At 30.0% G+C, this 21,300-nt stretch overlaps 3 protein-coding genes across 5 annotated transcripts; 2 read left to right on the top strand and 1 right to left on the bottom strand.

The window, feature by feature from the left end:
- Nucleotides 1-65: 65 nt before the first annotated feature.
- LOC116768878 (retinoid-inducible serine carboxypeptidase-like) lies at nt 66-5,270 on the top strand. The gene is made up of 9 exons (XM_032659742.2): nt 66-439; nt 549-796; nt 952-1,051; nt 1,692-1,822; nt 1,901-2,011; nt 2,103-2,430; nt 3,519-3,596; nt 4,582-4,730; nt 5,057-5,270. Exons 1-9 carry the CDS (start codon nt 382-384, stop codon nt 5,123-5,125), a joined length of 1,272 nt encoding a protein of 423 aa, XP_032515633.2. The 5' UTR covers nt 66-381; the 3' UTR covers nt 5,126-5,270.
- On the bottom strand, nt 5,240-17,256 carry LOC116768876 (RUN and FYVE domain-containing protein 2). Of its 3 annotated transcripts, none has more exons than XM_061529498.1 (14): nt 16,990-17,256; nt 13,425-13,603; nt 12,959-13,068; nt 12,518-12,725; nt 12,127-12,302; nt 11,700-11,836; nt 10,926-10,984; nt 10,253-10,378; nt 10,044-10,184; nt 8,777-8,874; nt 7,293-7,440; nt 6,460-6,534; nt 6,058-6,285; nt 5,240-5,852 (listed from the first exon to the last, which is right to left on the bottom strand). In XM_061529498.1, the coding sequence occupies exons 1-14, from the start codon at nt 17,156-17,158 to the stop codon at nt 5,727-5,729; spliced, it is 1,980 nt and encodes a 659-aa protein (XP_061385482.1). In that variant the 5' UTR covers nt 17,159-17,256; the 3' UTR covers nt 5,240-5,726. The 3 variants fall into 3 exon arrangements, with proteins under 3 accessions (XP_061385482.1, XP_061385481.1, XP_032515630.2); XM_061529497.1 differs by lacking the exon at nt 16,990-17,256 and adding an exon at nt 13,858-14,613; XM_032659739.2 differs by lacking the exon at nt 16,990-17,256 and adding an exon at nt 13,858-14,549 and having other exon boundaries at nt 7,293-7,434.
- Nucleotides 17,257-17,984: 728 nt separating this feature from the next.
- LOC116769097 (putative malate dehydrogenase 1B) lies at nt 17,985-20,943 on the top strand. Its single transcript, XM_032660098.2, is given in 7 exon segments — nt 17,985-18,288; nt 18,573-18,933; nt 19,007-19,082; nt 19,085-19,218; nt 19,404-19,566; nt 19,721-19,848; nt 20,732-20,943. Coding segments are annotated over 7 exon segments (1,194 nt in total). The 5' UTR covers nt 17,985-18,040; the 3' UTR covers nt 20,816-20,943.
- The last annotated feature ends 357 nt before the right edge of the window (nt 20,944-21,300 follow it).

Below are 21,300 nucleotides of genomic sequence, written 5' to 3'. Positions count from 1 at the left end.
CTAGTTGTATTATAGCCTTGGTGGGTAGTGTCTACTATTGAAATGTCGCGTTTAGAGTCGCTTTGTTCTCGTATTACAGACATTTCGTGTGAAAAATGAAAACAAAGCGAGGAAATTAAATTGAGGTCTGTATATTAGTAGATCGGATGTCTTCCTACGCATGTATCCAGTAATACTCACGTGACAAAGATGAGTTAAGTAGGTTGAGAAGTAATTAGTATTTTTTGTTCATTTATCTAAGCCATTCATTTAATTAAGGAGTGTGATGATATCACCCCGTGGACTGAACACAACATGTATTTAAATGGTTTGGAGCGAGTCCAATGTACGCATGTGAATACTGTTTAAGTGCTGTGAAGTTCTCAGAGGGCGTAGCTTAAAATGTTTTTAATTTTAACGATTTTACTTACATTTATTTCAAAATCAGTGACTTGTGAGGGTGAGTAAAAATTTTTATTAAATTTAATCCAAGTGCTCGCTTAGAAATTATTATAATATTTTTTTATTTAAGGTTCATCTTATCCATTGAAGTATGTTTTTTATTGTAGAACTTAATCCATACTTAGAGGCTTTAAGTCATAAGCCATGGAAAAGTATTCAAAGCTATATCGAGGTTCGCCCCGGAGCCTTTCTCTTCTACTGGTTCTATTACGCTGATGGTTCTGTGAATGGAGCTAGAGAGAAGCCTCTTATAATATGGATACAAGGCGGTCCAGGATTAGCGGCTAGTGGAATAGCAAATTTTGCAGAAATCGGACCGTTGAATATGAATATGCAACCTAGAAATCATACTTGGGTAGGTAAGTTTGCCAAAAATGGACATATGTTAATGTTCTTACGGTGGCGAATACATTAGATAGTAATAACGTTATGGAAATGTTACATAAAGTTTTGTTGTTGTTTGATTGTTTGTTTTGTTATTCATTGTTTATTAATTTTGGTCTATTGCAGGTTAAGGGTAACAATTTGTTACTAATAGATCATCCAGTAGGGACTGGCTTTAGTTATGCTTCAAATAAATCTCTATACGTTCGGACCGATAAAGGTGCCGGTAAGTATTTAGAAATTATAAATGAAAATTTTACATAAAATATAAAGAAAAGTTCTTTGAACTTCAACTATTATTTATTATTACTATGGCAAATATTTGTTAATTATGTATGACTATGTGGATTTGCATGTCTGTACATAAATTTTGACGAATGGCAGTTATATAAATACATATATTCATTAGAAAAACAGTCATGTTCACAATTTATTTCGCATAATTATGATGTATTGTTCGCATGTAACATATTTTGGCTGCGTAAATGATACGTCAAGGTAAAATTTTTCTATTCAAACGTCATATTATAATAAAAGTAATAATGTAAAACCTTCCGTGGGTTTGTTATTGTTTTTTTTTGGGGAGGCCTGCTTACATTTATTTGGAGCTGAATGTTTTTGTGAAATTTCAATGTAAAATCAATACATATTATGACAAGAAAGGATCAATGTAGATCAACTTCAAAAAGATTTTAAAAGCTTACTTAACGACTTCGGTCTCCATATTAGGATTATACATATAGGACGTCTATTTGATTCACAAAATATTTCGTAACTAGCCGTATAACCGCTAAGTCGTCCTCTGATACAATGTCAACAATACTTATTTTTGTAACATTGTGTAATACAATCAACGCTTTTCCCAGCCAGAGATCTTCTGAGAGCAATAAAAGAATTTTTTAAACGTCACAAGGAGTTTCGCAAGACACCAACTTATTTAATCGGACAAAGTTATGGAGGTAAATTGTGTCCGAGGTTGGGATATTATTTGTATACGGTTTGTGTATTTTTTTAAAGATACTCTTTATGATATTATCTTTTTATATTAGTTAACATAGGACTTTTTTCTCTATAGGCTATGAAGAATAAACGTTTAAAGATGAATTTTAAAGGCATCGGAATTGGCAGCGGATGGGTTGATCCAAAACAAAGCTCTTTAGTGCAACCGGAATTTTTATATAATATGGTAATATAGAAAATATCACATAACTTTTTTATTATAATCTATGTTTTTTTCACATAATTTGATTTATAAAATCACTTTTGTTTTATTTAAGGGTGTAATCGACTTATCAACTTTCGTGAAATCAAAGAAGATTGTAAAGCAAATGTGTGAATTAATCGAGGCCAAAGAATACGTGACCGCCGGAAGATTTTCTACTATACTATTTAACATGTTTAATGTAGAAGCAGCGATGGATATAAACTTTAATAATATCAACCAAGAGAGTCCTTATCCGGCTCTATACCGATTGGCGTTAAAAGTTAACAAATACGTTAAACCAACTTTGAAAGAAGTGGATCAGAATTTAGATTGGAGTTTTATTTCCGATGATGTCTTCGAAAGTTTAAGCGAAAGCTTCCTTGTACCTTCTAGCAAATACTGTAAGTTTTTTTAACCATGCGTATTAAGTTATTATAGAAGTTTAAGTTATTTTTCGGTATACTAAGCTTAAACTTTTTCTTATATGACATTATAGGTAAAAGTTGTCTCATTTTTATTAATTTAGTTTTATTAGTGGGAAAATTTTTGAAAAAGTAAATAAATATGAAGAAGTAAAACAAACCTTAACTGTTAAATTTATAATTACAAAATAATTGCCGTTTTGTGACCTCAAATCTTATTTATCTATGTCATTGTAATTTCACTTTGTTCCCCTGCATAAACTTGAAATGTTTGTTATGTTTATTTTGTTTTATTGTAACAATTATGTAACAAAAGGACTGCAATAAATGGACAGCACTTAATCTGTTTTACAATACGAAACGCAGATAGCTAGAGTCCTTTTCTCGGCATTTTAAGAAAAAGTTTGAAAGCTTAGCGAAATATTCTTCATTTGTCTGTCTACTGTTTACATCTGTTTTCTAAACTAACAGCCAACTAACGCAAAATACAACTTTCGCAACTACAGACATGTAACCATTCTTTTTTTAAAGTTAATTTTTATCGCATATCGATATCAAATGATTCTTTATATGTAAAATGTTGATACATATCTTCTATGACCATTATCTGCATTTCTTAAATATGTACACAAATATATCGTGTCTGTAAACATCGTATTAAATTTAAACAGTTATTCTTGTGCAAGGAAAGAAATTGCATTTTCAGTTTACACTCTTTGAGTACCTACCTACAAAAATTTTTGGGAAAAGTAATAAAAGTGCATTTCTTTTCTAGGAAAATTTGATGTTTTGACGGAATGATCATCATATGTTTATACTTTTTAATATAAATCATAGTTTTTGAATATAAAATTAGTTCAATTCATAAAACGTAGCAATAATAAGTCTTCTTGTATGATCATAAGATTATCGGCGCTCTACATATGTAACAATGTGATTTAGATATTTTAGACCGATTACTTTTAGTCCCTAACAGTAATTTTTAAAGCATTCAAATACTTGAAAGCATTTTCTGTACTCCAGTAGTTTGAGAATTTTTTTGATAAAACTTTATTTATATTTTTCAGTAGAAACACTGTTAAATCATACGAATCTTCGGATCGTTGTTTATAATGGAAATCTTGATGTGGTTACACCTCTTGCTGGTAAGTTATTGAATCTTACATAAAATCTTCCCTTGAACGCTTTGTTATCATAACTATATGTGTAACAAAATGTTTTGTCCTAATTAAAAGGAAATCGTTGAATAAGTGACATAACTAAAGCAGATTATTAAAAAAAAAAAAATAAGATGATAAACACTGCAACGTTGACGACCTGCGAGTGTCCGCGACGGACGGACAAATGTGAAAGCATATAAAGTAATAAACTTTCCCCGCACGCATGCATTTTCCCACGGGTTACTCTTATTGAAACTAATATACATAACTGATGTCTTAGTATGCTTAGCACAAGTTTCCATCGTCACAATGCATACGAAGCTTTTCCCGCTTAGAATTCATTAACCAACGTTAAGACTAGGTATAACGTGCGAAGATTTGTGAAGGAAAAACTTTCAACGCTGTGTGTGTGATTATTTAAAAAAAGGGCCAACATCAAAAATTCTTTCGAATCTTGGCGACTTTTTCAAAGATTATAAAAATCTAAAGCACAATAAATCTTATAACATCATGGCGATGTTTATTGTTGCTTAATAGTTAGTATAATTTTTTGTTTATTAACAGCTACCCCAAATACTTTTTATTATTATTCATGAGTGTTAAAACTGCAACGACGTTTTAATCAAATCTAAATATTATTCATATAACGGTCCGTTATTCCGAGGTAAGACTGGGGTTCCACTCGAAGGAAACCCGGACTAAAGATGCCAGTCTTTAAGAAGAAATTCTCACTACAAATATTTTAAAGACTTTCATTCAAATTATTATTGTTCGATTAATTAACATTATTACACTCCGTTTATCTATCGCATTTTAAAATTCGAACCATCTTTTTAAACCGCCAAAACAATTAATAAGGTGTATGAAGAAGTATGTGTTAGAATTAATTCCGTTCTATGTAGAGCTGCAAACAATTAGTTTTTTTTGTGTTAGATAAGGAATATACGAATATTGAATATTGTAATCGTAGGAGCAACGAATTGGGTTCACGCACTAAAATGGCGCGGCTCAAGAGAACTAATGAACGCTACGAGAATTCCTATTAAAGGACATCGGAATGGTTTCTATAAAACTGCGAGACAACTAAGTCTTTGGTCTGTCTTTGGTTCCGGACACTGGGTACGTAGGATTTTCATAGATACAATTCATTTTCTATGTTATCATATAAAGTTTAGCTCATGGAAATCGCACAGATAAAATATTAATTATTTTCTGAAAGTATTCTGAAATTTTTTCTAAATGTTTAAAACACAATACAAAAACCGTGAACTGCAATGAAAATTAAACATGATTCTTCCTAGAAATTTACATAAAAAAACACAAAGTAGATTTTTATCATGATAATTCTTATAGGTAATAAAATAACGGGTTTAAATTTGATTGCTTTAATTATGTAGTTACATACTACATAATTAGAGTTTATCGGTCAATTAATTTTTTTGTAGGTACCAGAAGAGAATCCTGAGGCAATGGAAGAAATACTCAAATATTTGATGTCCGCTGAATACAGATAATCAAAGCTATTTATTTTGATATTATTTTTTTTTCTGTTACAATGCTCTACCTAATTTGATTCGTATATTTGTGTCAAATTATCATTTATATGTATAATAAATAAAACGAGTTAATAAATTAAAAGGTATAATTTTTTCATAATTAGATTTACAAATTGTTATTTACATGATAAAAATGTAAAAATTATTCACAATCATGACTTCTGAAGCACCTCTAGCTTTTAAGCAGTAATAGATTTTAAAACATTTTATATTGACATATTCTACAAAATGAAATTTCCGATATAAATGTTGTTGGTTAAAACAATCAAATGCGATCCTGTAAACGTTAAGGCGCAGTTCGATGTTTTTAAAAATTTCTCTCTCATTATCACCACAATTTTGTTCATAGAAGTTTATGAAAAAACTAACATCAACAATTATCGTACTTTTAATAAAGAATAACTTATCAACATACATAATTTAAATTCACATGTCAAAAAACTTTCAATAATATCTGTTTATTTTTTAGGTTAATTCTTTTTATTACAATTCAAGCTATGCAACTTTTGTTATAAGTTCTAATGACAGTCAATTAGTCAGTCGGATATATTCGATATTACTACGTTACTCTAACTTCAGCGAAGCAATTGTCACAAACTCGTACAGGTTTGGTGTTGCCAGCAAGTGCTACGGTTTTTTCACTGCACGCCCCGCAAAATATATGGCCACACCGTCTACAATGATGCTAGAATGAAAAATAATATATTAATTCAAAACTATATAGAAATAAGTGTATTCATATACAATATTTTAGATATAAAATTCATTGTTAGTAACAACATTCTACCAATTTATTTTAAATATAGAAATAGTTGGAATACAATAGAACCTTATTACAACGTCGCCTGTATAAAAAAGGTAATGCATTAAAAAATAAAACATCGACTTACTTTTCTTCTAGCAATTGTAAATTCTTTCGAACAAGCTGTACATGCTACCGCGTCTTTATCGCTTGTCCAATTTGGAGTATCTTCATTGGATTTTGCTTCTTTCTCCAAGAGTTCAGCTAATTGGAGCTTGTTTTCACTTAAAGTAGCGCCAACTTCTTCAAGAGTTTTCTGTGCTTCACTATATTGAATCTTTAATTGATGCTGTTCCTCTTGTAGTGACATGTATTTCTGTAAAATTAAAGATATATATGTTAATATAATTAATTTCCATTACATCAATCAAACAACTATTTGCTTTTTTAAAATTATTTTCTATTATATTAGGGAAATGATTTGAAAAGTAAAATAAATAAAGAATATTTAAAAAAATAGTCATATGATAAGAATTTGATATATATTTACCTGGCCTATAGACTTCAGAGATTCCACTTCCTGTGTGAGTACAGATATTTTATCACGATCCCGAACCATCGATTCCTAGAATTATAAGAGATCGATATTAAAGCAATTTATTACTTGATTTATGTGATGCAGAAAATTTAATCAAATTTTACCGTAGAATTATTTATATAATAGCATATGTTAAGAAATATATTTATATTATTCTGTATTCTATCACCTAAAAAAAATCGTTTAGAAAATTGTTTTGTTTCTGAAGGTTTTATGAGATTCTAAGATATTCATGTTTAAATATTGTACTGGGATAATGTATGATGAATGCTTCCTTAAGCGAAATTAGAATTTCCCCTAGTCAAACCTACAATTTCGTTGCACTTACGTTCTTTAAAAGATTTTTTTTTGCTTGAAGGCAGTTTTCTTTGTTTTTGATTGAATGGACGAAATATTGTCTAAGGACCCAAAAGTTTTCATTTAATTTTTATTATTGCTTGATTGAATAACACCAAATATTGTTGATTGAAACTTTTGGATGCTCCTTTCATAGAACATAAAAACATGACTGCTATAATATTACAAAATGCTATGTTTTAATAGTAATATCTTTGTAGATCTTTCTATATTCTTATTCAAGCAATGTTCAGGTAACAGTTAGATTAAAATAAGAAAATATAGAATAAAATCATCATCAAAAGTAGAAGGATTCGAATCTGTAACCTACGGAATGACGCACATAGAAAGCGTTCTTCCTCACGTTAGAGATTAAAGAGCTTAGTGTATGATTGTCCCATACATGTGTGCAATTAATTATTTGATTAATTTACCCAATGACCCTGTACCTGTAGTGAGACTCTCCACTCTCTTTCTATCCTCAGATCGCCTTCAGCGGCTACGGCCCTTATCTCCGCAGTTGTAGCTTTTTGTCCCAAAGATCGAGCGGTTTCTTCTAAATTCTTTCTAGCTGCTTTGTCTTCCTGTAACCTATCACTAAGTTGTAAAGGATTTTTTCTTTCTGACTCAGGGTTCGATATTCAACTTGAAAAAAATAAGCATTGCAATTGCGTACCAGCAATTTTTTATTTCAAAAACTCCACTAACGCGACAAAAATTCTTTGTAAATTATGTACTATGGTTTTTATAAAAAAATAAAATAAAACGTCAAATGTTTGTGACGTAATAATTCTTTGAATAATTTTTACGAGGATTCTTTTAAGTATTGCTCCAGTGAATGACCCTATCATATTATAAGGAAAACATTATTACAATCAAAAAACCGTTTAATATTTTTAGTGTTGTCAGTGTAACGATGCAATGTTAGTAGTCATGCTGTAATTAATTATGATAATGGCAAACCTACACAATATAAAACAAATAAAAATGGTTGTATAAATGAAATACTTTGTGTGACTGAATATAATTTATTATTAAGAATGCTTTACATAACTAGAGCTTTATTACAAAACTGTAAAACAAACCGACAGTTTACTTTTTTTTTGGTTTAAATACATCAGTTATAAATACAAATATATCATACCAAATAAAATCTAATTATAATAGATCTTTAAATATTAATAACATGAGATCTATGAGGATTATGTTAAATTAAACAAGTTTATATGTTGTTTTAATTTTATATATAATCTATATACTTTAGTATCACTGAAAATATACAGAATATAATTTTTTTTTGGTCACAAAATTAAATCTGAATACAATTCTAGTAGATAAATGTATTATGTATACTAGATAATTGCTCTAGCACATTAAAGCTATTACAAGAGAAATACATCATAATGGTATTTGTGACCGAAACTTAAATAAAAAAACCTAACAAAACTTAACATTTTTTTTTATTAAACCACAGCTAAAAGCTAAAGCAACGATAGCGCCACTTTTTTCGCCACTAATGTGGTTTATAATTGATTTTTTTTTCTTTATTAAAATATATATTATTATCAAAATATCAACGTTTCATTGTGGGGGTTTGCCAATATCAAGGAAGTATGTTAGCAAGCGGTGCATCGCTCACACCTAAGTGCGCTTTATTGATATGTCAAGCAATACATTTTTTTTTTCGTAATAGGGTATTTGACTTATTTTCTTACGTCTTCCTATTCTGGAGTCCAGCAATTTATATTTATATGTTTTTATATTGCCATCATTTAAATTAATCAACAAATTTAGATTCGTTAGGGTTAGTGTTGCCATTATTCAAATTATATATGTATATATTTTATTGCATGTTAGTCAATTACCCCATTAAACAAACGTTCTAGGCACTGTTTGTCGAGAGCGAGGCGTATCTTAATAAAATGTAACCTACTTTTCATCAAGTTGATGTATCGTGCTGCCCATTGACTCAGTCTTTGCTTCCAATTTGGCTATTAGTTCAGTTTTATGTTTCAAGGAACTTTCACATTCCTAAAACAAAGCCATCGTTTAGCTTTTTCTTTTTTCCTGGTCATGTTAGTATAAGCATTAAACTACGTTATTGGGAGAGTTAATGACGGCTACTTATTAATATTGTCCAGCATTTTGAACCCCATATAGTCTAATTTACTAAATTCCGCTAAAATATTTGTCAATTAGTGGAAGATAAGGATATTTACATTAAAATTCTACTGATTATTTGTTTTTTCAACGCTACTATTCTTTCGGAACGGTGGTATTTCTTGCAAGTTAATTTTTTTGTTTGGTGGGCCGTCGTCTTTTGTTTTCGCAACCTTTTGGCTACTGTGCGCTTTAAGCAGATCTAATTTATCATTGGTGGGTGATTTGAGAGCTTTGACTAAATCATGGTCCGGTCCAAGGAAGTTGTTATATTTTTCGAGGTTGTGAAGTATTTTGCCAATTTGCTCAGCTTTCCCTGAAGTCTGGAGACCATTTCGCCTTTCTGCGTCAGTTCCACCTCACATTCCTTCCGTTATAATGCCGCATTGACGAACACAACATGTTAGTATTTAAGCTCATTAATGCAAGCATATAACTCTCAAATGATTTGCCAAAAAGCAAAACAAAAATTATATGTAGTTTTCAATGGAAACATAAAGCAGCTAGATAGTTTGGCTACGAGGAAGGTGTCCGATACGATTGGAATCGAACGATTTGAAAAACCGCAAATAAAAGGTTAAAGCGTAAAAATAATTTATGAACGCACACTAAACAATGTGATGTAAATAAAGCATGGGCGTACAATAACAATGTCGCCCACGTGGAAGACCTTCAAGGGGCAATGACTTCACGAACTAACTGTTCTGAAGTAATTTTTGTTTATGAACGTGTTTATTTCCTATCGTTTTTTGTATGTTGCCTACCGTACATTAGATTATACGAATAATATTAACGAGCGTAAACCGCTAATATAAATATTTAAAGTGAAAAAATACTAAAATATGTTTCAATTGTTTTAGGTAACAAAATTATTAGAACGCAATAATTGAAATTTCTAAACGCAAATCGTTACCAAGGTTAGTTTTTATTCAACAATTGTTAAGCGACATTGTTAGGTATTGCTCAAGGGCTTATTACAAAACTAATGCTCCAAATAAAGGGTTGTGAAGGACAAGTCAAGGTCATTCAAACTGCCTTACCTGTAACTTTTTGTACATTTCCAGGTTTATCAGTTTAATATCATCCAATTGTCGTCTCAGTGATATAATCGTGTCTTGTTTATCATGGATATCTTTCTCTAGAAGTTTCATAGCGACTTCCATTTCAGCCTTTAAAGAAATCTGAAAAAATATTAATATGCTCAGAAGCTGTTAATTTTTTTTTATATATGGTATTTTTTAAAAATTACCTGCAAATCCAATTCTTTTTGCAGCTCCGCGTTTTTTTTTCTCTCTTCTTCCAAACTCTTACAAAATTCGGTATCTTTTTCATTTTTGGATTTCTCAGACGTATTGCTCTTGACGCTCCTCTTTTCCTACGGGAATCAATAGAATGTAAAATGAAATAACAAAAGTGTATATTTAAAAAAAAAGTATATCTTTACTTCGAAAGTAATTACTTAATATCAATAACAAATAAGTCATTATTTAATTTATGACATACTGTAATGATAGTTTTAAATTATTCATTCAAGGAAAACAATTAAGTTATGATTCTTATGATGTCATGATATCAAAATGAAGCAATAATCACATAAGTTTCATACAAATGTTTCATTAAAAACTAGTATTTGATTACACTAAGCATTATTTGCTGTAAAGGATTCCATTACCTTCTAGGGACATCAGTATAAAAACACTACTTGACTCAAAGGGACAATATAAACGTTTTTATTTATATAAACAAATCCTTAAGCATTCTATAGAAAAAGCTAGTTACAATAGCACATTATGTGACATACGCTGTAATAATAACGTGCATACGATTTGTATATAACGCTTGTAAATAAAGCTAAAAATATGAAAATATAATTAAAAATATTTTTAATTATTTATTAATGGATCTAATAATATAAATCTCACCTCTTCTTCGGCCTGTATTTCCATCACTTTCATCCGGCTATCTTTAGTGATGTCCTGACCTAAACAAAAAGATTCACGTCACTAAATAAATAAACTAAACCGTCTGCATTATAAGTAACTCACAGGTCCTCCAGTTTGTTTTGCTTTTTGATGTCGAATTTCCCATTGTAACGGTAAAATAAAAATTAATAACAAAACAAATAACGGTATCATTAGACAATAAACGTGCGATCACAACGGCATATTAATGCTAACTGCGATGAAAAGGTGTTGACTCACAATGTCTTATCTAACGCCGTCTATAGCGATTAACAATTCGTCCTTACTTTGGTAACTTATCTGTTTACGCGAATAAGTTGTATCTTATTCGAATATAGAATACTTCTTGATTTTGGAGTTTAAAATCGGCGTATAGCGATCTTTAAATGTAGTTGCCATTATATATACATTTCTGTTTTGAATTTGGAATCACGGAATTAATTTTTTTAAATTTGGTTACCGACTTTTTTGAATTTAGTTATCATTTTAAATAATTCTTCACGAATGTGTCATATTAAAAGGCGTCAGATACAAAGAATTTATAGGTTGTCGTACTAATGTAAATATTATTCTTGTTAATGAAAAATAGAATACATTTTTTAAAATTAAATACTGTATTTAATGGTTTATTCTTTTTAATAAGTAACGATGTTATCTAGTTAAGGGGATAAGATAAAATTTGAGGGTATTAAATTTGAATCTACGTCGTTTATGAAATAAAAAAAAAAAACAAACCTAGTGCATGTTTAAGTTGATTGTTCTCTTCAACCAAGCTGATCATAGTGTTCTTCGCTATAGCCAAATCTTCCTTCATTAACGCGTTTGTTGTAGTCAAGCTCTCCACTTTAGATTGTAGATTTGTAACTGTTGCACTGTAAAAGACTTTAACTGTGATTTCTATAGCTACAAATTTTTATATTCTATACATTATTCATATTTTTATAGAAATACAAAGATTCCTCTTTTCCCTTGAAAATATCCGCTAATTGGATCAGTTGCGGGTGCAAAAAGATTTTAAGATTAAAGTTAACATCTATTTTTAACTCGGACAGTCTTAAAAAAATATGATATCGTTGTTTTTGTATTGACATTTATAAGATCAGTTGATATATTCGATCTATAATATTTCAATAATTTTCTATTTCTATTTAATAATACTAACTTGAGATGTCTATTCAGTTCTTCGATATAGTTCTTTTGATCCAACATCGTGTTAATGTGGCGTTGTTTGGGCTCGTTATTACCATTTCCGTTTCCAGCTAAATCATTTGATGAATTGCTGCCACGGAGGTACAACGAGAAATCTATAACACCCTGCTGACTGTCCAAATCTTCCTCCTAACAAAATAATATATTTGTTATAGCGCGATTGCAAAGAGAAAAATATATACAAGAGAAGATTGAGGTCTTTGTCTGAAGTAACTTATTATATATTAAACTTTCTATTTCCAACGTCCTGTTAAATTATGCAAGTTCTATACGTAATCTATGTTTTCGGAGGAAAAAGTAAATATATATAAATAGGGATGGCCCAATTTTTTTTACAAACTTACTTTGACGCAAAGATTGCAATCAACAACGTTAAGTCCGACAAGTAACCCTGTTATAATAACGGCTTCTTCGTTCAACATCAGGGCGTGAGGTTCGAAGTATTCTTCAAGAGTTTCCTCACGATGTTCAAGTAAAATTCTCAAATAATCAGCAAGTCTTTTTTGCATGAGGGCGAGACGCAACCAAGCCCTCGCTCGTCCCATGGCAGTTCTACGATATTATGAATAAAACTTTAAATTGAAATATTAAAGAATTACTCTGTTAAAGTAAGAATTTTAAGCTTTAAAATTCATAGGTATGAAAGTTATACTCGTTTATTGTTCGTACTGTAGTCAAACAAATTTCGCGGTCTCACTTGCAATGCTTATGCATAAAACTGCTTTGAATTGTCGACGGTATCTGTATATACATAAGTTTAAACATTTAAATATATATTGGCTCACTTGACAGTCGGTAAATCCCTAATGCTGGCTGTAATATCAGCTGCCTCGGGCGAGTACTTTTCGACCATTTGCAGTATATCCCACAATTCCTTCTTTGGACCGAGTAGACCCTACAATTTAACTAATATGTCAAATGCATTCAATAAGAATTAAAGGAGCTTGTAAAAAAAAACATAACTGTAAATTATAAAGATGATAATTGTAGTATTTCTAATAAAGTTATTTTTCATTTAATCTATTCATTCCTTTTATTACAAAATTTTGAATAAAAATTCCTTTTATTACAAAATTTTGAATAAAAATTTCGACCTGTATTAAAATTAACATTTACTCAGCTTTTACTACGGATTTTATATTTATTAGTGTTGCGTCAAGAGCGAAGTATATTGGACATGACTTTACATTCGTTGCTTGATGTACAAACTGAGTCGTACAACGCATCTTCCAGGATGTACTTTATGCCTACCTTTTTAGGTTTAAGTCCATGCCGCATGACATGCTCGAGAACAATAAAGAAGTGATGTAACGGCAAATGGTCGCTGTCGAGCATCCGGCCATAACGAAGCGATTGTTCAATGAGTTCCTTTACAATCAGCTTCGAAATATTCACCAGATTGCTGCGCTCTATTACGACAGGATCGCGAGCTACGAAAACAAAAACGAGGAGTTAAATAGTTTTTAAGTCTTATCATTTCACTGAGATGTATTTCCCCACCATATACGTATCTTCCGTAAGATTATCATGGAACCGGTTCACTAAGTAAACGTTTTGATTAAAGATTACTAAGACCGATAAAAAACTAAGATCGACCTAAGCCGGTTAAAATCCCAAAGATGGAATTGCACTGACGTTTTTTAACTGAATATACTACATACAGTAATTACAAATTAAATATTACCCATCAGAGAATGCATAGGATCGTCGGGAGACGTAATAGCTCCGTTGTCAGATGGTCGAGTGTATGAATCCTGCATTTCTAAATCGTGTAGTTCCTTTAAACACAGCCACTCTCCATCGACTGATACGCGAAAATTACACAAGTAAATCGTATCCTGTGCGCCGGCCATTTCACCATCGGGATTTTCGTCAACTTGTAAACCAGATGTAATACCCAATTCTGGCAAGGGAGCCACCCCACGAACCGCGGTTAAAGAACGCATAATAAATCAGCAAAGAAACTTTGAAGCGAAACAACAAACGGACGTACGGAAATTTTGATTACTCGTCCACGTACATTTTTAGTTACGTTGTTACAAAGTAAAACTTCGATACAATAACACTTCTGTTTTTGTAAGACACAGGACTAGATATTAAATATTGTTATCATTTGAAAGCAACTCGAAGGACAATGTCACACAATTGGGTTTTCCCGTAACATTAAACAGTATATTGATTTTCTCGGCAGCACATGCTAGGGGAGAAAATCAATACTTTCATACAGTGCTGCCACCTCTTGCAACAATGAAACAACTATTCTTGTTTCCTCTTAAATATTTAGAGCTACAAACACTATTTTTTAACTTTTAGTATTGCAATATTTTACATTAACGGATATGATTTTAATTATTAATAATGTGATAACAAGTCGGTCGTTTTGAAATGGGAAGAATTTTTTTATAGAAACGGCAATACCTGTCAACGACGTAATTTCATCCAGATGTTAGTAGTAGTATAATATTATATAGTTCTACAATCTACAACAATTATAACTCACATTCGTTGACAAGACAAAACGATTCATAATCAAAACTAACACTCTGTGGATTCTGAACTATTTTTAGATGTCAAATTTAAGTATTAAGTATTTAGTACACTATTGACTTTACCAAATATTTAATAAGTTATCAAATTCGAAGTTGTAAAATTATAACGTAGAGTAAATCTTATATTGTACTATCGTTTTTGGTAAGTTAATGATATTTCATTGTGAATTGGTCAATTATGATTTAGGTCCGTACTCTCTATGTATTATAAAAGGAAGTTGTCTCAAGAGGCTTTCAATGCCCTGTAAAAAGTTTTTAAAGTTCCCTATGTCAAAGAGAAATAGGCTCTTATGGGTTTACTTTCTCGCATTTCATTTTGGATCCACTTCTGTTGTTTCTGACCTTTAAAGTACCTAAATATTTTTTACTTAATGAATTTGTTGGGTAATTAAAAAAAAAATACATTGACCGTTAGAAATTAAAATGGGGCACTTTTTTGAAATTAGAAAGCGTAGAGAGAAAAATCTGCTTAATAATGCGCGTAATATCGAGTGTAAAGTGATAAAGATAAAAAGAAAGTGTTAACTCATTGATAGCAAAAATAAGATTCACAGTTCAAAATAATTAAACAAAGCGGTAGCAGTGGGAGCGAGAGGTATAACGGCTAAATCTCTCTACAACCTACTAAAAGCCTTGGGCCTGTCCAGAACTCACATCAATTCGTTCTTGGAACGTACTTCGAAGGCAGCCCTAGTAGGTTCTTTTCAAATATGGTTAGGTAGGGAGAGGAGCTTGGACAGTGGAGTTGAGCGTTTAACGCGCGTTAGTTAGGGGCCCCTTAAACCTACACCTGGGTTGCAAGTCCCAGGCACTGTTTAAGCTCCTCTCCCTGCAACGCAATGGACCCGGCACCCGCACAGTGAATCCATTGAATGCTAAGAGGTTTCCTCTCGTCGTCTCTTACAACTATTAACATTTTAACGCACCAAATTAAAACCATTTATATAATTAATAATACTTGAAAGGAGAATAATCTTTAAAAAGGAAGAGGTATTTACCGAGTCATAGAAAGATTTTATTTAGAGTATTTTTGATAAATGTAATTTTTATTTTAAACATTTAACACTGGAAACTAACTTAAAACCAACTTATTAACTTAAAACCATACACTTCAATATGCACAGTTTTCTTGAAAACAGAATATTTATTTACGTTAATGATATCACACATAGTTTTCATTCATATTATAATGTTTTTTATTCATGCTATTTTAAGCATTGAGATATTTTATAATATGTTATGATCAAGTTGTTACTAATATAAAATGTTAAAAAATAAGTTCCAAATGAATTGTTTTACTAAAAAATGGCATTATAACAATAAAACACTTTCTATGGTTCATGTTAAGATTCCATTTGTTGATGTCTTCCTATATGGAAAAAAGGTATATTTTCGATTACCTACAATACTCTTACATACTCTTCTTACTTATCTCTTATCTCTCTGTAGACATACAACATAAGTAAAGAAACAGGCATATAAAAAATATAAAAGGGTTCACAAAAAAAACAATGACAGGATGCCAAATATAGAGAGAACTGGGAATAGATGATTGGAATATTCACACTAGTAGGGGTTTAAATCAATGGTACAGAAGAAAATTATGATAAAAAGTAACAGTATAGCAGAGAACAGTATAACAGAGAATGTTAGTAACTTAACCTAATAAATATTATGTTGATAAGTAGAACAAGAGTAAAAACCAAATTAATAATATTTTAAGAAATGTATATCACATCTTTTGTTTATATTACCAATAATACACACATAATAGAGTAAATTCAATATTATTTAAATTAAATGTTAACAGACTTGAAATAATGAATACATGGTAAATAGTATAAAATACAATAATGTATTATAGATGAGAAATCAGTCAATAGTATAAAGCATATTAGGAAGATTAAAACTACTTCCCATTCCTAAGTTTTGTACAAGGAAACTGGTAAACGATTTAGAAAATTTTTAACTTACAAAATGTCAATATTCCCAAATTTATCATGTTCAATATCTTGTTATATGGAAAATGTGACTTAATGAAATATAAAGAAATATTAGCATTTTTTTTTCAATATGTATCCCCCTTAATTTATCAATTGAATTTTAAAGCAACCTGAAATTATATAGTATAAAACCATACACTCACAACCAAGAATCCATAGCCATTGGACTTATAGAATGTTTGTTTTGATATATAAACAAATAGGATAAAAACAAATATTGTGTTTGTGATATTTAATTAGAAAACATAATAATATTAAACTTACATTTAGTTTTGAAATAGTAAGACTTTTCCGGCCTGGACAATAACAGTTCCGGCCATTTATCTTCTCTATTGGAAGACACTGAGGGAGATCTCTCAGCTATCTGTGATCTTAATGACGTGGTAGAAGTAGCTGGAGATACTTCAACTTGCTTATCTTGATTAGTCGCCATCACTTAACATTATCTGTAGTAGATAACTATTTTACAAAACATAATTTTCAATAAACTTTTTTACTTGACGTGTCACATATATAGTATCAATATGTCACTGTAAGAATTGACAACTAATGCGTCTATTGTAAGACAATGACAGTGATTCCAATAGTGCATTTAGATAGAGCGTTTCCGAAAGTGTTTGGTTTCATAAATAGTACGGAAAGAAGAATTTCTGTTTAATACTACCGATAGTAAAAAAAACTTAAGAAATATTAAAAAATAGTAAATTAATAATACCCCTTTTGAGGGATGAAAACATAAAATATTTTTTAATTTTATTTTGGACAAATTTAATGAAATAACTCTTTCTGTAGTAACATTTTCTCAGTTATTGTCACTAGTAAATACTAAAATAATAGCTGTAAAATGTAAATGTTGGATACAATAAAAAACTTATGTTTGAGTCACGAAATTAGAACCGAACTGGTTCACATTATAAATCAAAATTATATAAAAAGTTATATTCGATATTAGTCTAAAAGAATTAACACTTGTAGAATGATAATAATATATAAGTTCTACGTAAGCACTATAGTGTTTTAAGAAGGCAGTTAAAGTCTTCGAATTTACCCCTAGTTGCGTAAGAGGGCGTTATTTACAATTCTCAATTTTAGTGTAAGCAATAGAATAAATATCTTTGTTTCGATTAATCTTATTGATTTATCTAGTCATATTTCATACAAATTGTATCCTTGTTTTCAATTACATAATTACTGATTCAGCCTCTTTTATATTTCATGTGCCTCTCGGTTTTGTCAATATTTTGTCAATTGCCCTTGACAAACCTAAATGTTTAATAAGTTTCATAATTACTGTGATTTAGTTTAGTTAAAAATAATGAATTTTGAATACAGACCAGAATTGAAACCGTTAAAAGTTTATTTCGTTAATCCTCTCGCCCCAGCATCTCAATTAGCTATAGTGAAAATCATGTCTGGTTTAGTATTTGGAAATGAGCAGTCGATTGATATGACTTTGGTAGTTTACTCTAATGAGATAAAATCTGCTGAAGCTTTTGGATTGGAGATAGAATCATGTGCCTTTTCATGTACTAATTCTATAAAAGTGTCTTCTGATTTACCTAGGTAAATATCTTCTCATAAATTAAATGGTTAATTAAGTTAATAAAAAACAGTTTATATTATGAGAGCTTAGAAACATTAACTTAGACGTTTGGTATAAAACAGCTTCTTAAAAACTTTTTCAATTCAATTTGGTAGTTTCAGTGATTTTTAATAATTTCTCAAAATGTTATAACGTTCTTATTGTTATGAGAAAACAGTAATAGTAAAAACAATTATTGGGTAAATTCAGGTTATAAAATTGATTAAAATATGCATTAAAGATATAATTAAAAGAAATCTTTCAGCGTTTCAGATGCTGATGTTTTTTGTTTTATATCAAATTTTAGTAATCCAAATTATTTTGGTATGGAAGCGTCTGATGAAGAATTTGATGCTTTATATCTTACAATAAAAGTAGCCCTTAGTTTAAAATGGGCAATGAATAAAGGGAGTACATTAGAAACACACAAAGAAGCGCAACTCCAAGATAATGAACCAAACTTAAAGATAGTTGAACAAAATCAACCAAACCCCGTATTTATGACCGATGGCTTAGTGGCAACAGATATTATAAAAACACTATCGAAAAATCTACCTCACAATATATTATTCTATCCAACGCCTTTAACAGCAATCGCTAAGTCAGTTCTAAGTGATTATTTAGATGTAGGTACATTGTTTATGTATATAACTTTACAATAGACATAAACCATCTAGGGATAATATTTTCTTTTCTTAGATACCCTGCAAAGTAATCAATAACATTTTCGTGTGGGCCGCTAATGACAAAGTATTTCACATTGAAGTACAAAAGCCTTGATAATTGATGACAGCATAGAAGCAAAATCTGACTGTGATTGGGATATGGTTGGAAAAGATTTGTTAAAAACTTTTGATTTAGATTCAACCCAATTAAGTGCTTCTTGGTTAAAGAAGGACTTTATTGAGAAAGTAAGTGAACGAAATTATTCAGCATTAATCAAAAAAAACTATTAATATGTACCAAAAAAATAAACATTGCATCAACTTGCATGAAGCCGATTTAAATAAATAAGTTCATTCGAATGGCTGGGTATAGCAATGGAAAATTCAGTGTTTTTTTAAATTGAATATCGTATTTAATTTTAATAATTAAGGTAGCGTCATCTGCGTCAAAGAATCCTTATGGAAGTATTCATAGGGCGGTAGAGTTTACGAAAAGTTTAAAAGACATTTGGCATACGCGTAATCACAACGACGGGAACAAAGTTTGCAGAAACATTGGCTGCATTAGTGATGGTTCCTTGGGAACTATTAAAGGTAAAACTCACGTTAAAATTCTACATTCATTTTTTAAATCACACTTATTTTCATTACAAGTTAAAGATATTATTTATGATTACTTAATATGATTATGAACAACATATAAGTAGCTTCTTATGTTACAATTAAAAATAAACTTGTTCCCTATCAGGTTATCCGTATGTTTTGCCAATAGTATTTCAAAACGGTCTTTGGACAGTAAACGACATTTTCCTAGATACTCATCTGAAACAGGAGATTAAAAGGATGAACAATACAGTCAAAGAGTGTCACGAGAAGGTATTTGTGGGAGATATGTATTTTTGATTTACTTTATATTTAACTTAAAACTTAGCTTTTGCAACATCACCCATTCGGATTTCGGAATAGCGAAGTGCAATGATAGTTATGCGATTCAAAAATAGATATGGAAACCAACCAGCAAACAGGCATAATTAAACAAACTAATCTATGGCCTGTGTTACGTGACTTCATACAAAATACAACTGTCATGTCGTGTTCCCGCGGGAATCACACGGAATTCAGGCATAAATTATGGCCTATATGTTATTTTGACGTACTTGGTATATAATTTTAAACTTTCCATCACTTTACGTTCAGGTTTTCATTAATTCAACACTTTTGTTGCTTCCAGGATAAGTTGCAAAGATCCATCCATTCTTACAAAGTTTATTAATTTAGGATTTAGTATTAATATTATAAATGTCAAAAAATAATAAATACATAAAAATAACCATACAGTTTAATACGACTCTTTTAAAGTTTTTGTTACAGGAATTATAGTTTCTATCAAATTTATTCATTATATGCAAGATTAAATGTCAAAAATTATCATAATAAAAAACGTAAACAGTGAATACCATATTCATCAGTACTAAAACCAACGTATGTTATTTAATTATAAGTTACTAAAATTAACTAAAATACGTTGTTAGACTATACACTCATACATAATCCACATCAAAATACCATTACGTACAATCACTTTTCCACACAAAGTGTAAAAGTAAACACGCTAAGTGACCGAGATCCCTCTGATATGCTCTTTCGTATTTATCTCTCTGTTTTTGTGTACACTTTATTTAAATAGTTTCAGTATTGCTTTTGTTGAAATCAGCATATTTTACCTGCGCTAATTGATAATGAATTCCTTTTATTTCAGTTAACTTTACATTGCAAAAAGTTTCTGCAGGAAAGTGTAGATTACTTTAACGCCGAAGATAACAGTGGAACAACGTTTTCCTAATTTGGCATATTTAAATTTAATTAATTTCGTTAAAAATTTCTTTTGAAAATAATTTTATATTAGAAGTACATTTATTTGTATTATTTGTTTTCGCAACTATTAAGAAGAAATTAATAATAAAGACGATTATTTATTTAGCCCCTTTGTACACTTGTTAATTTTTTTTATCTCCCAACTATTAGATTCATTTTGGAGTCACTAATTTTAATGGAGCTTATAAAAGAAATTAATTAATAAAATTTTGAAATTCGGATGGAATAATTTTAGATAACTATTCGGTTCTAAATATCTAAAGTAGAATATAAAATCAATTATAAGTATTAAATGCGATTTCGAGCAATAAATTTTGATAAGTTTGATAGGTAAGAATAATTTCAATAACTATTAATTATATTTAAAATTAGGAATTTCTGTTCTATATAAATAAAAAAAAAATATAAAAAGTATTATTATGAAACAAATAATATTAAATAGAATTAGAAGTT

This window comes from Danaus plexippus, chromosome 5, assembly GCF_018135715.1.
Source record: "Danaus plexippus chromosome 5, MEX_DaPlex, whole genome shotgun sequence".
NCBI lineage: Eukaryota > Metazoa > Arthropoda > Insecta > Lepidoptera > Nymphalidae > Danaus > Danaus plexippus.
The sequence above is the reverse complement of the archived record's forward strand: the minus strand, read 5'-3'. Positions and strand labels throughout refer to the sequence as shown.

Bases quoted from the DNA above. Each gene is read 5' to 3' on its own strand.
- LOC116768878 (XM_032659742.2), top strand. From the start codon at position 382: ATGTTTTTAATTTTAACGATTTTACTTACATTTATTTCAAAATCAGTG. The intron at 1,823-1,900 runs GTTTGTGTATTT...TTTTCTCTATAG, and splicing joins TGGGATATTATTTGTATACG to GCTATGAAGAATAAACGTTT. The intron at 4,731-5,056 runs GTACGTAGGATT...ATTTTTTTGTAG, and splicing joins TCTTTGGTTCCGGACACTGG to GTACCAGAAGAGAATCCTGA.
- LOC116768876 (XM_061529497.1), bottom strand. From the start codon at position 14,119: ATGCGTTCTTTAACCGCGGTTCGTGGGGTGGCTCCCTTGCCAGAATTG. The intron at 10,985-11,699 runs GTTTGTTTTTTT...CTTTTTGTTTAG, and splicing joins TCAACTTAAACATGCACTAG to GTCAGGACATCACTAAAGAT. The intron at 6,286-6,459 runs GTAAATATATAT...TTAATTTTACAG, and splicing joins CTCTGAAGTCTATAGGCCAG to AAATACATGTCACTACAAGA.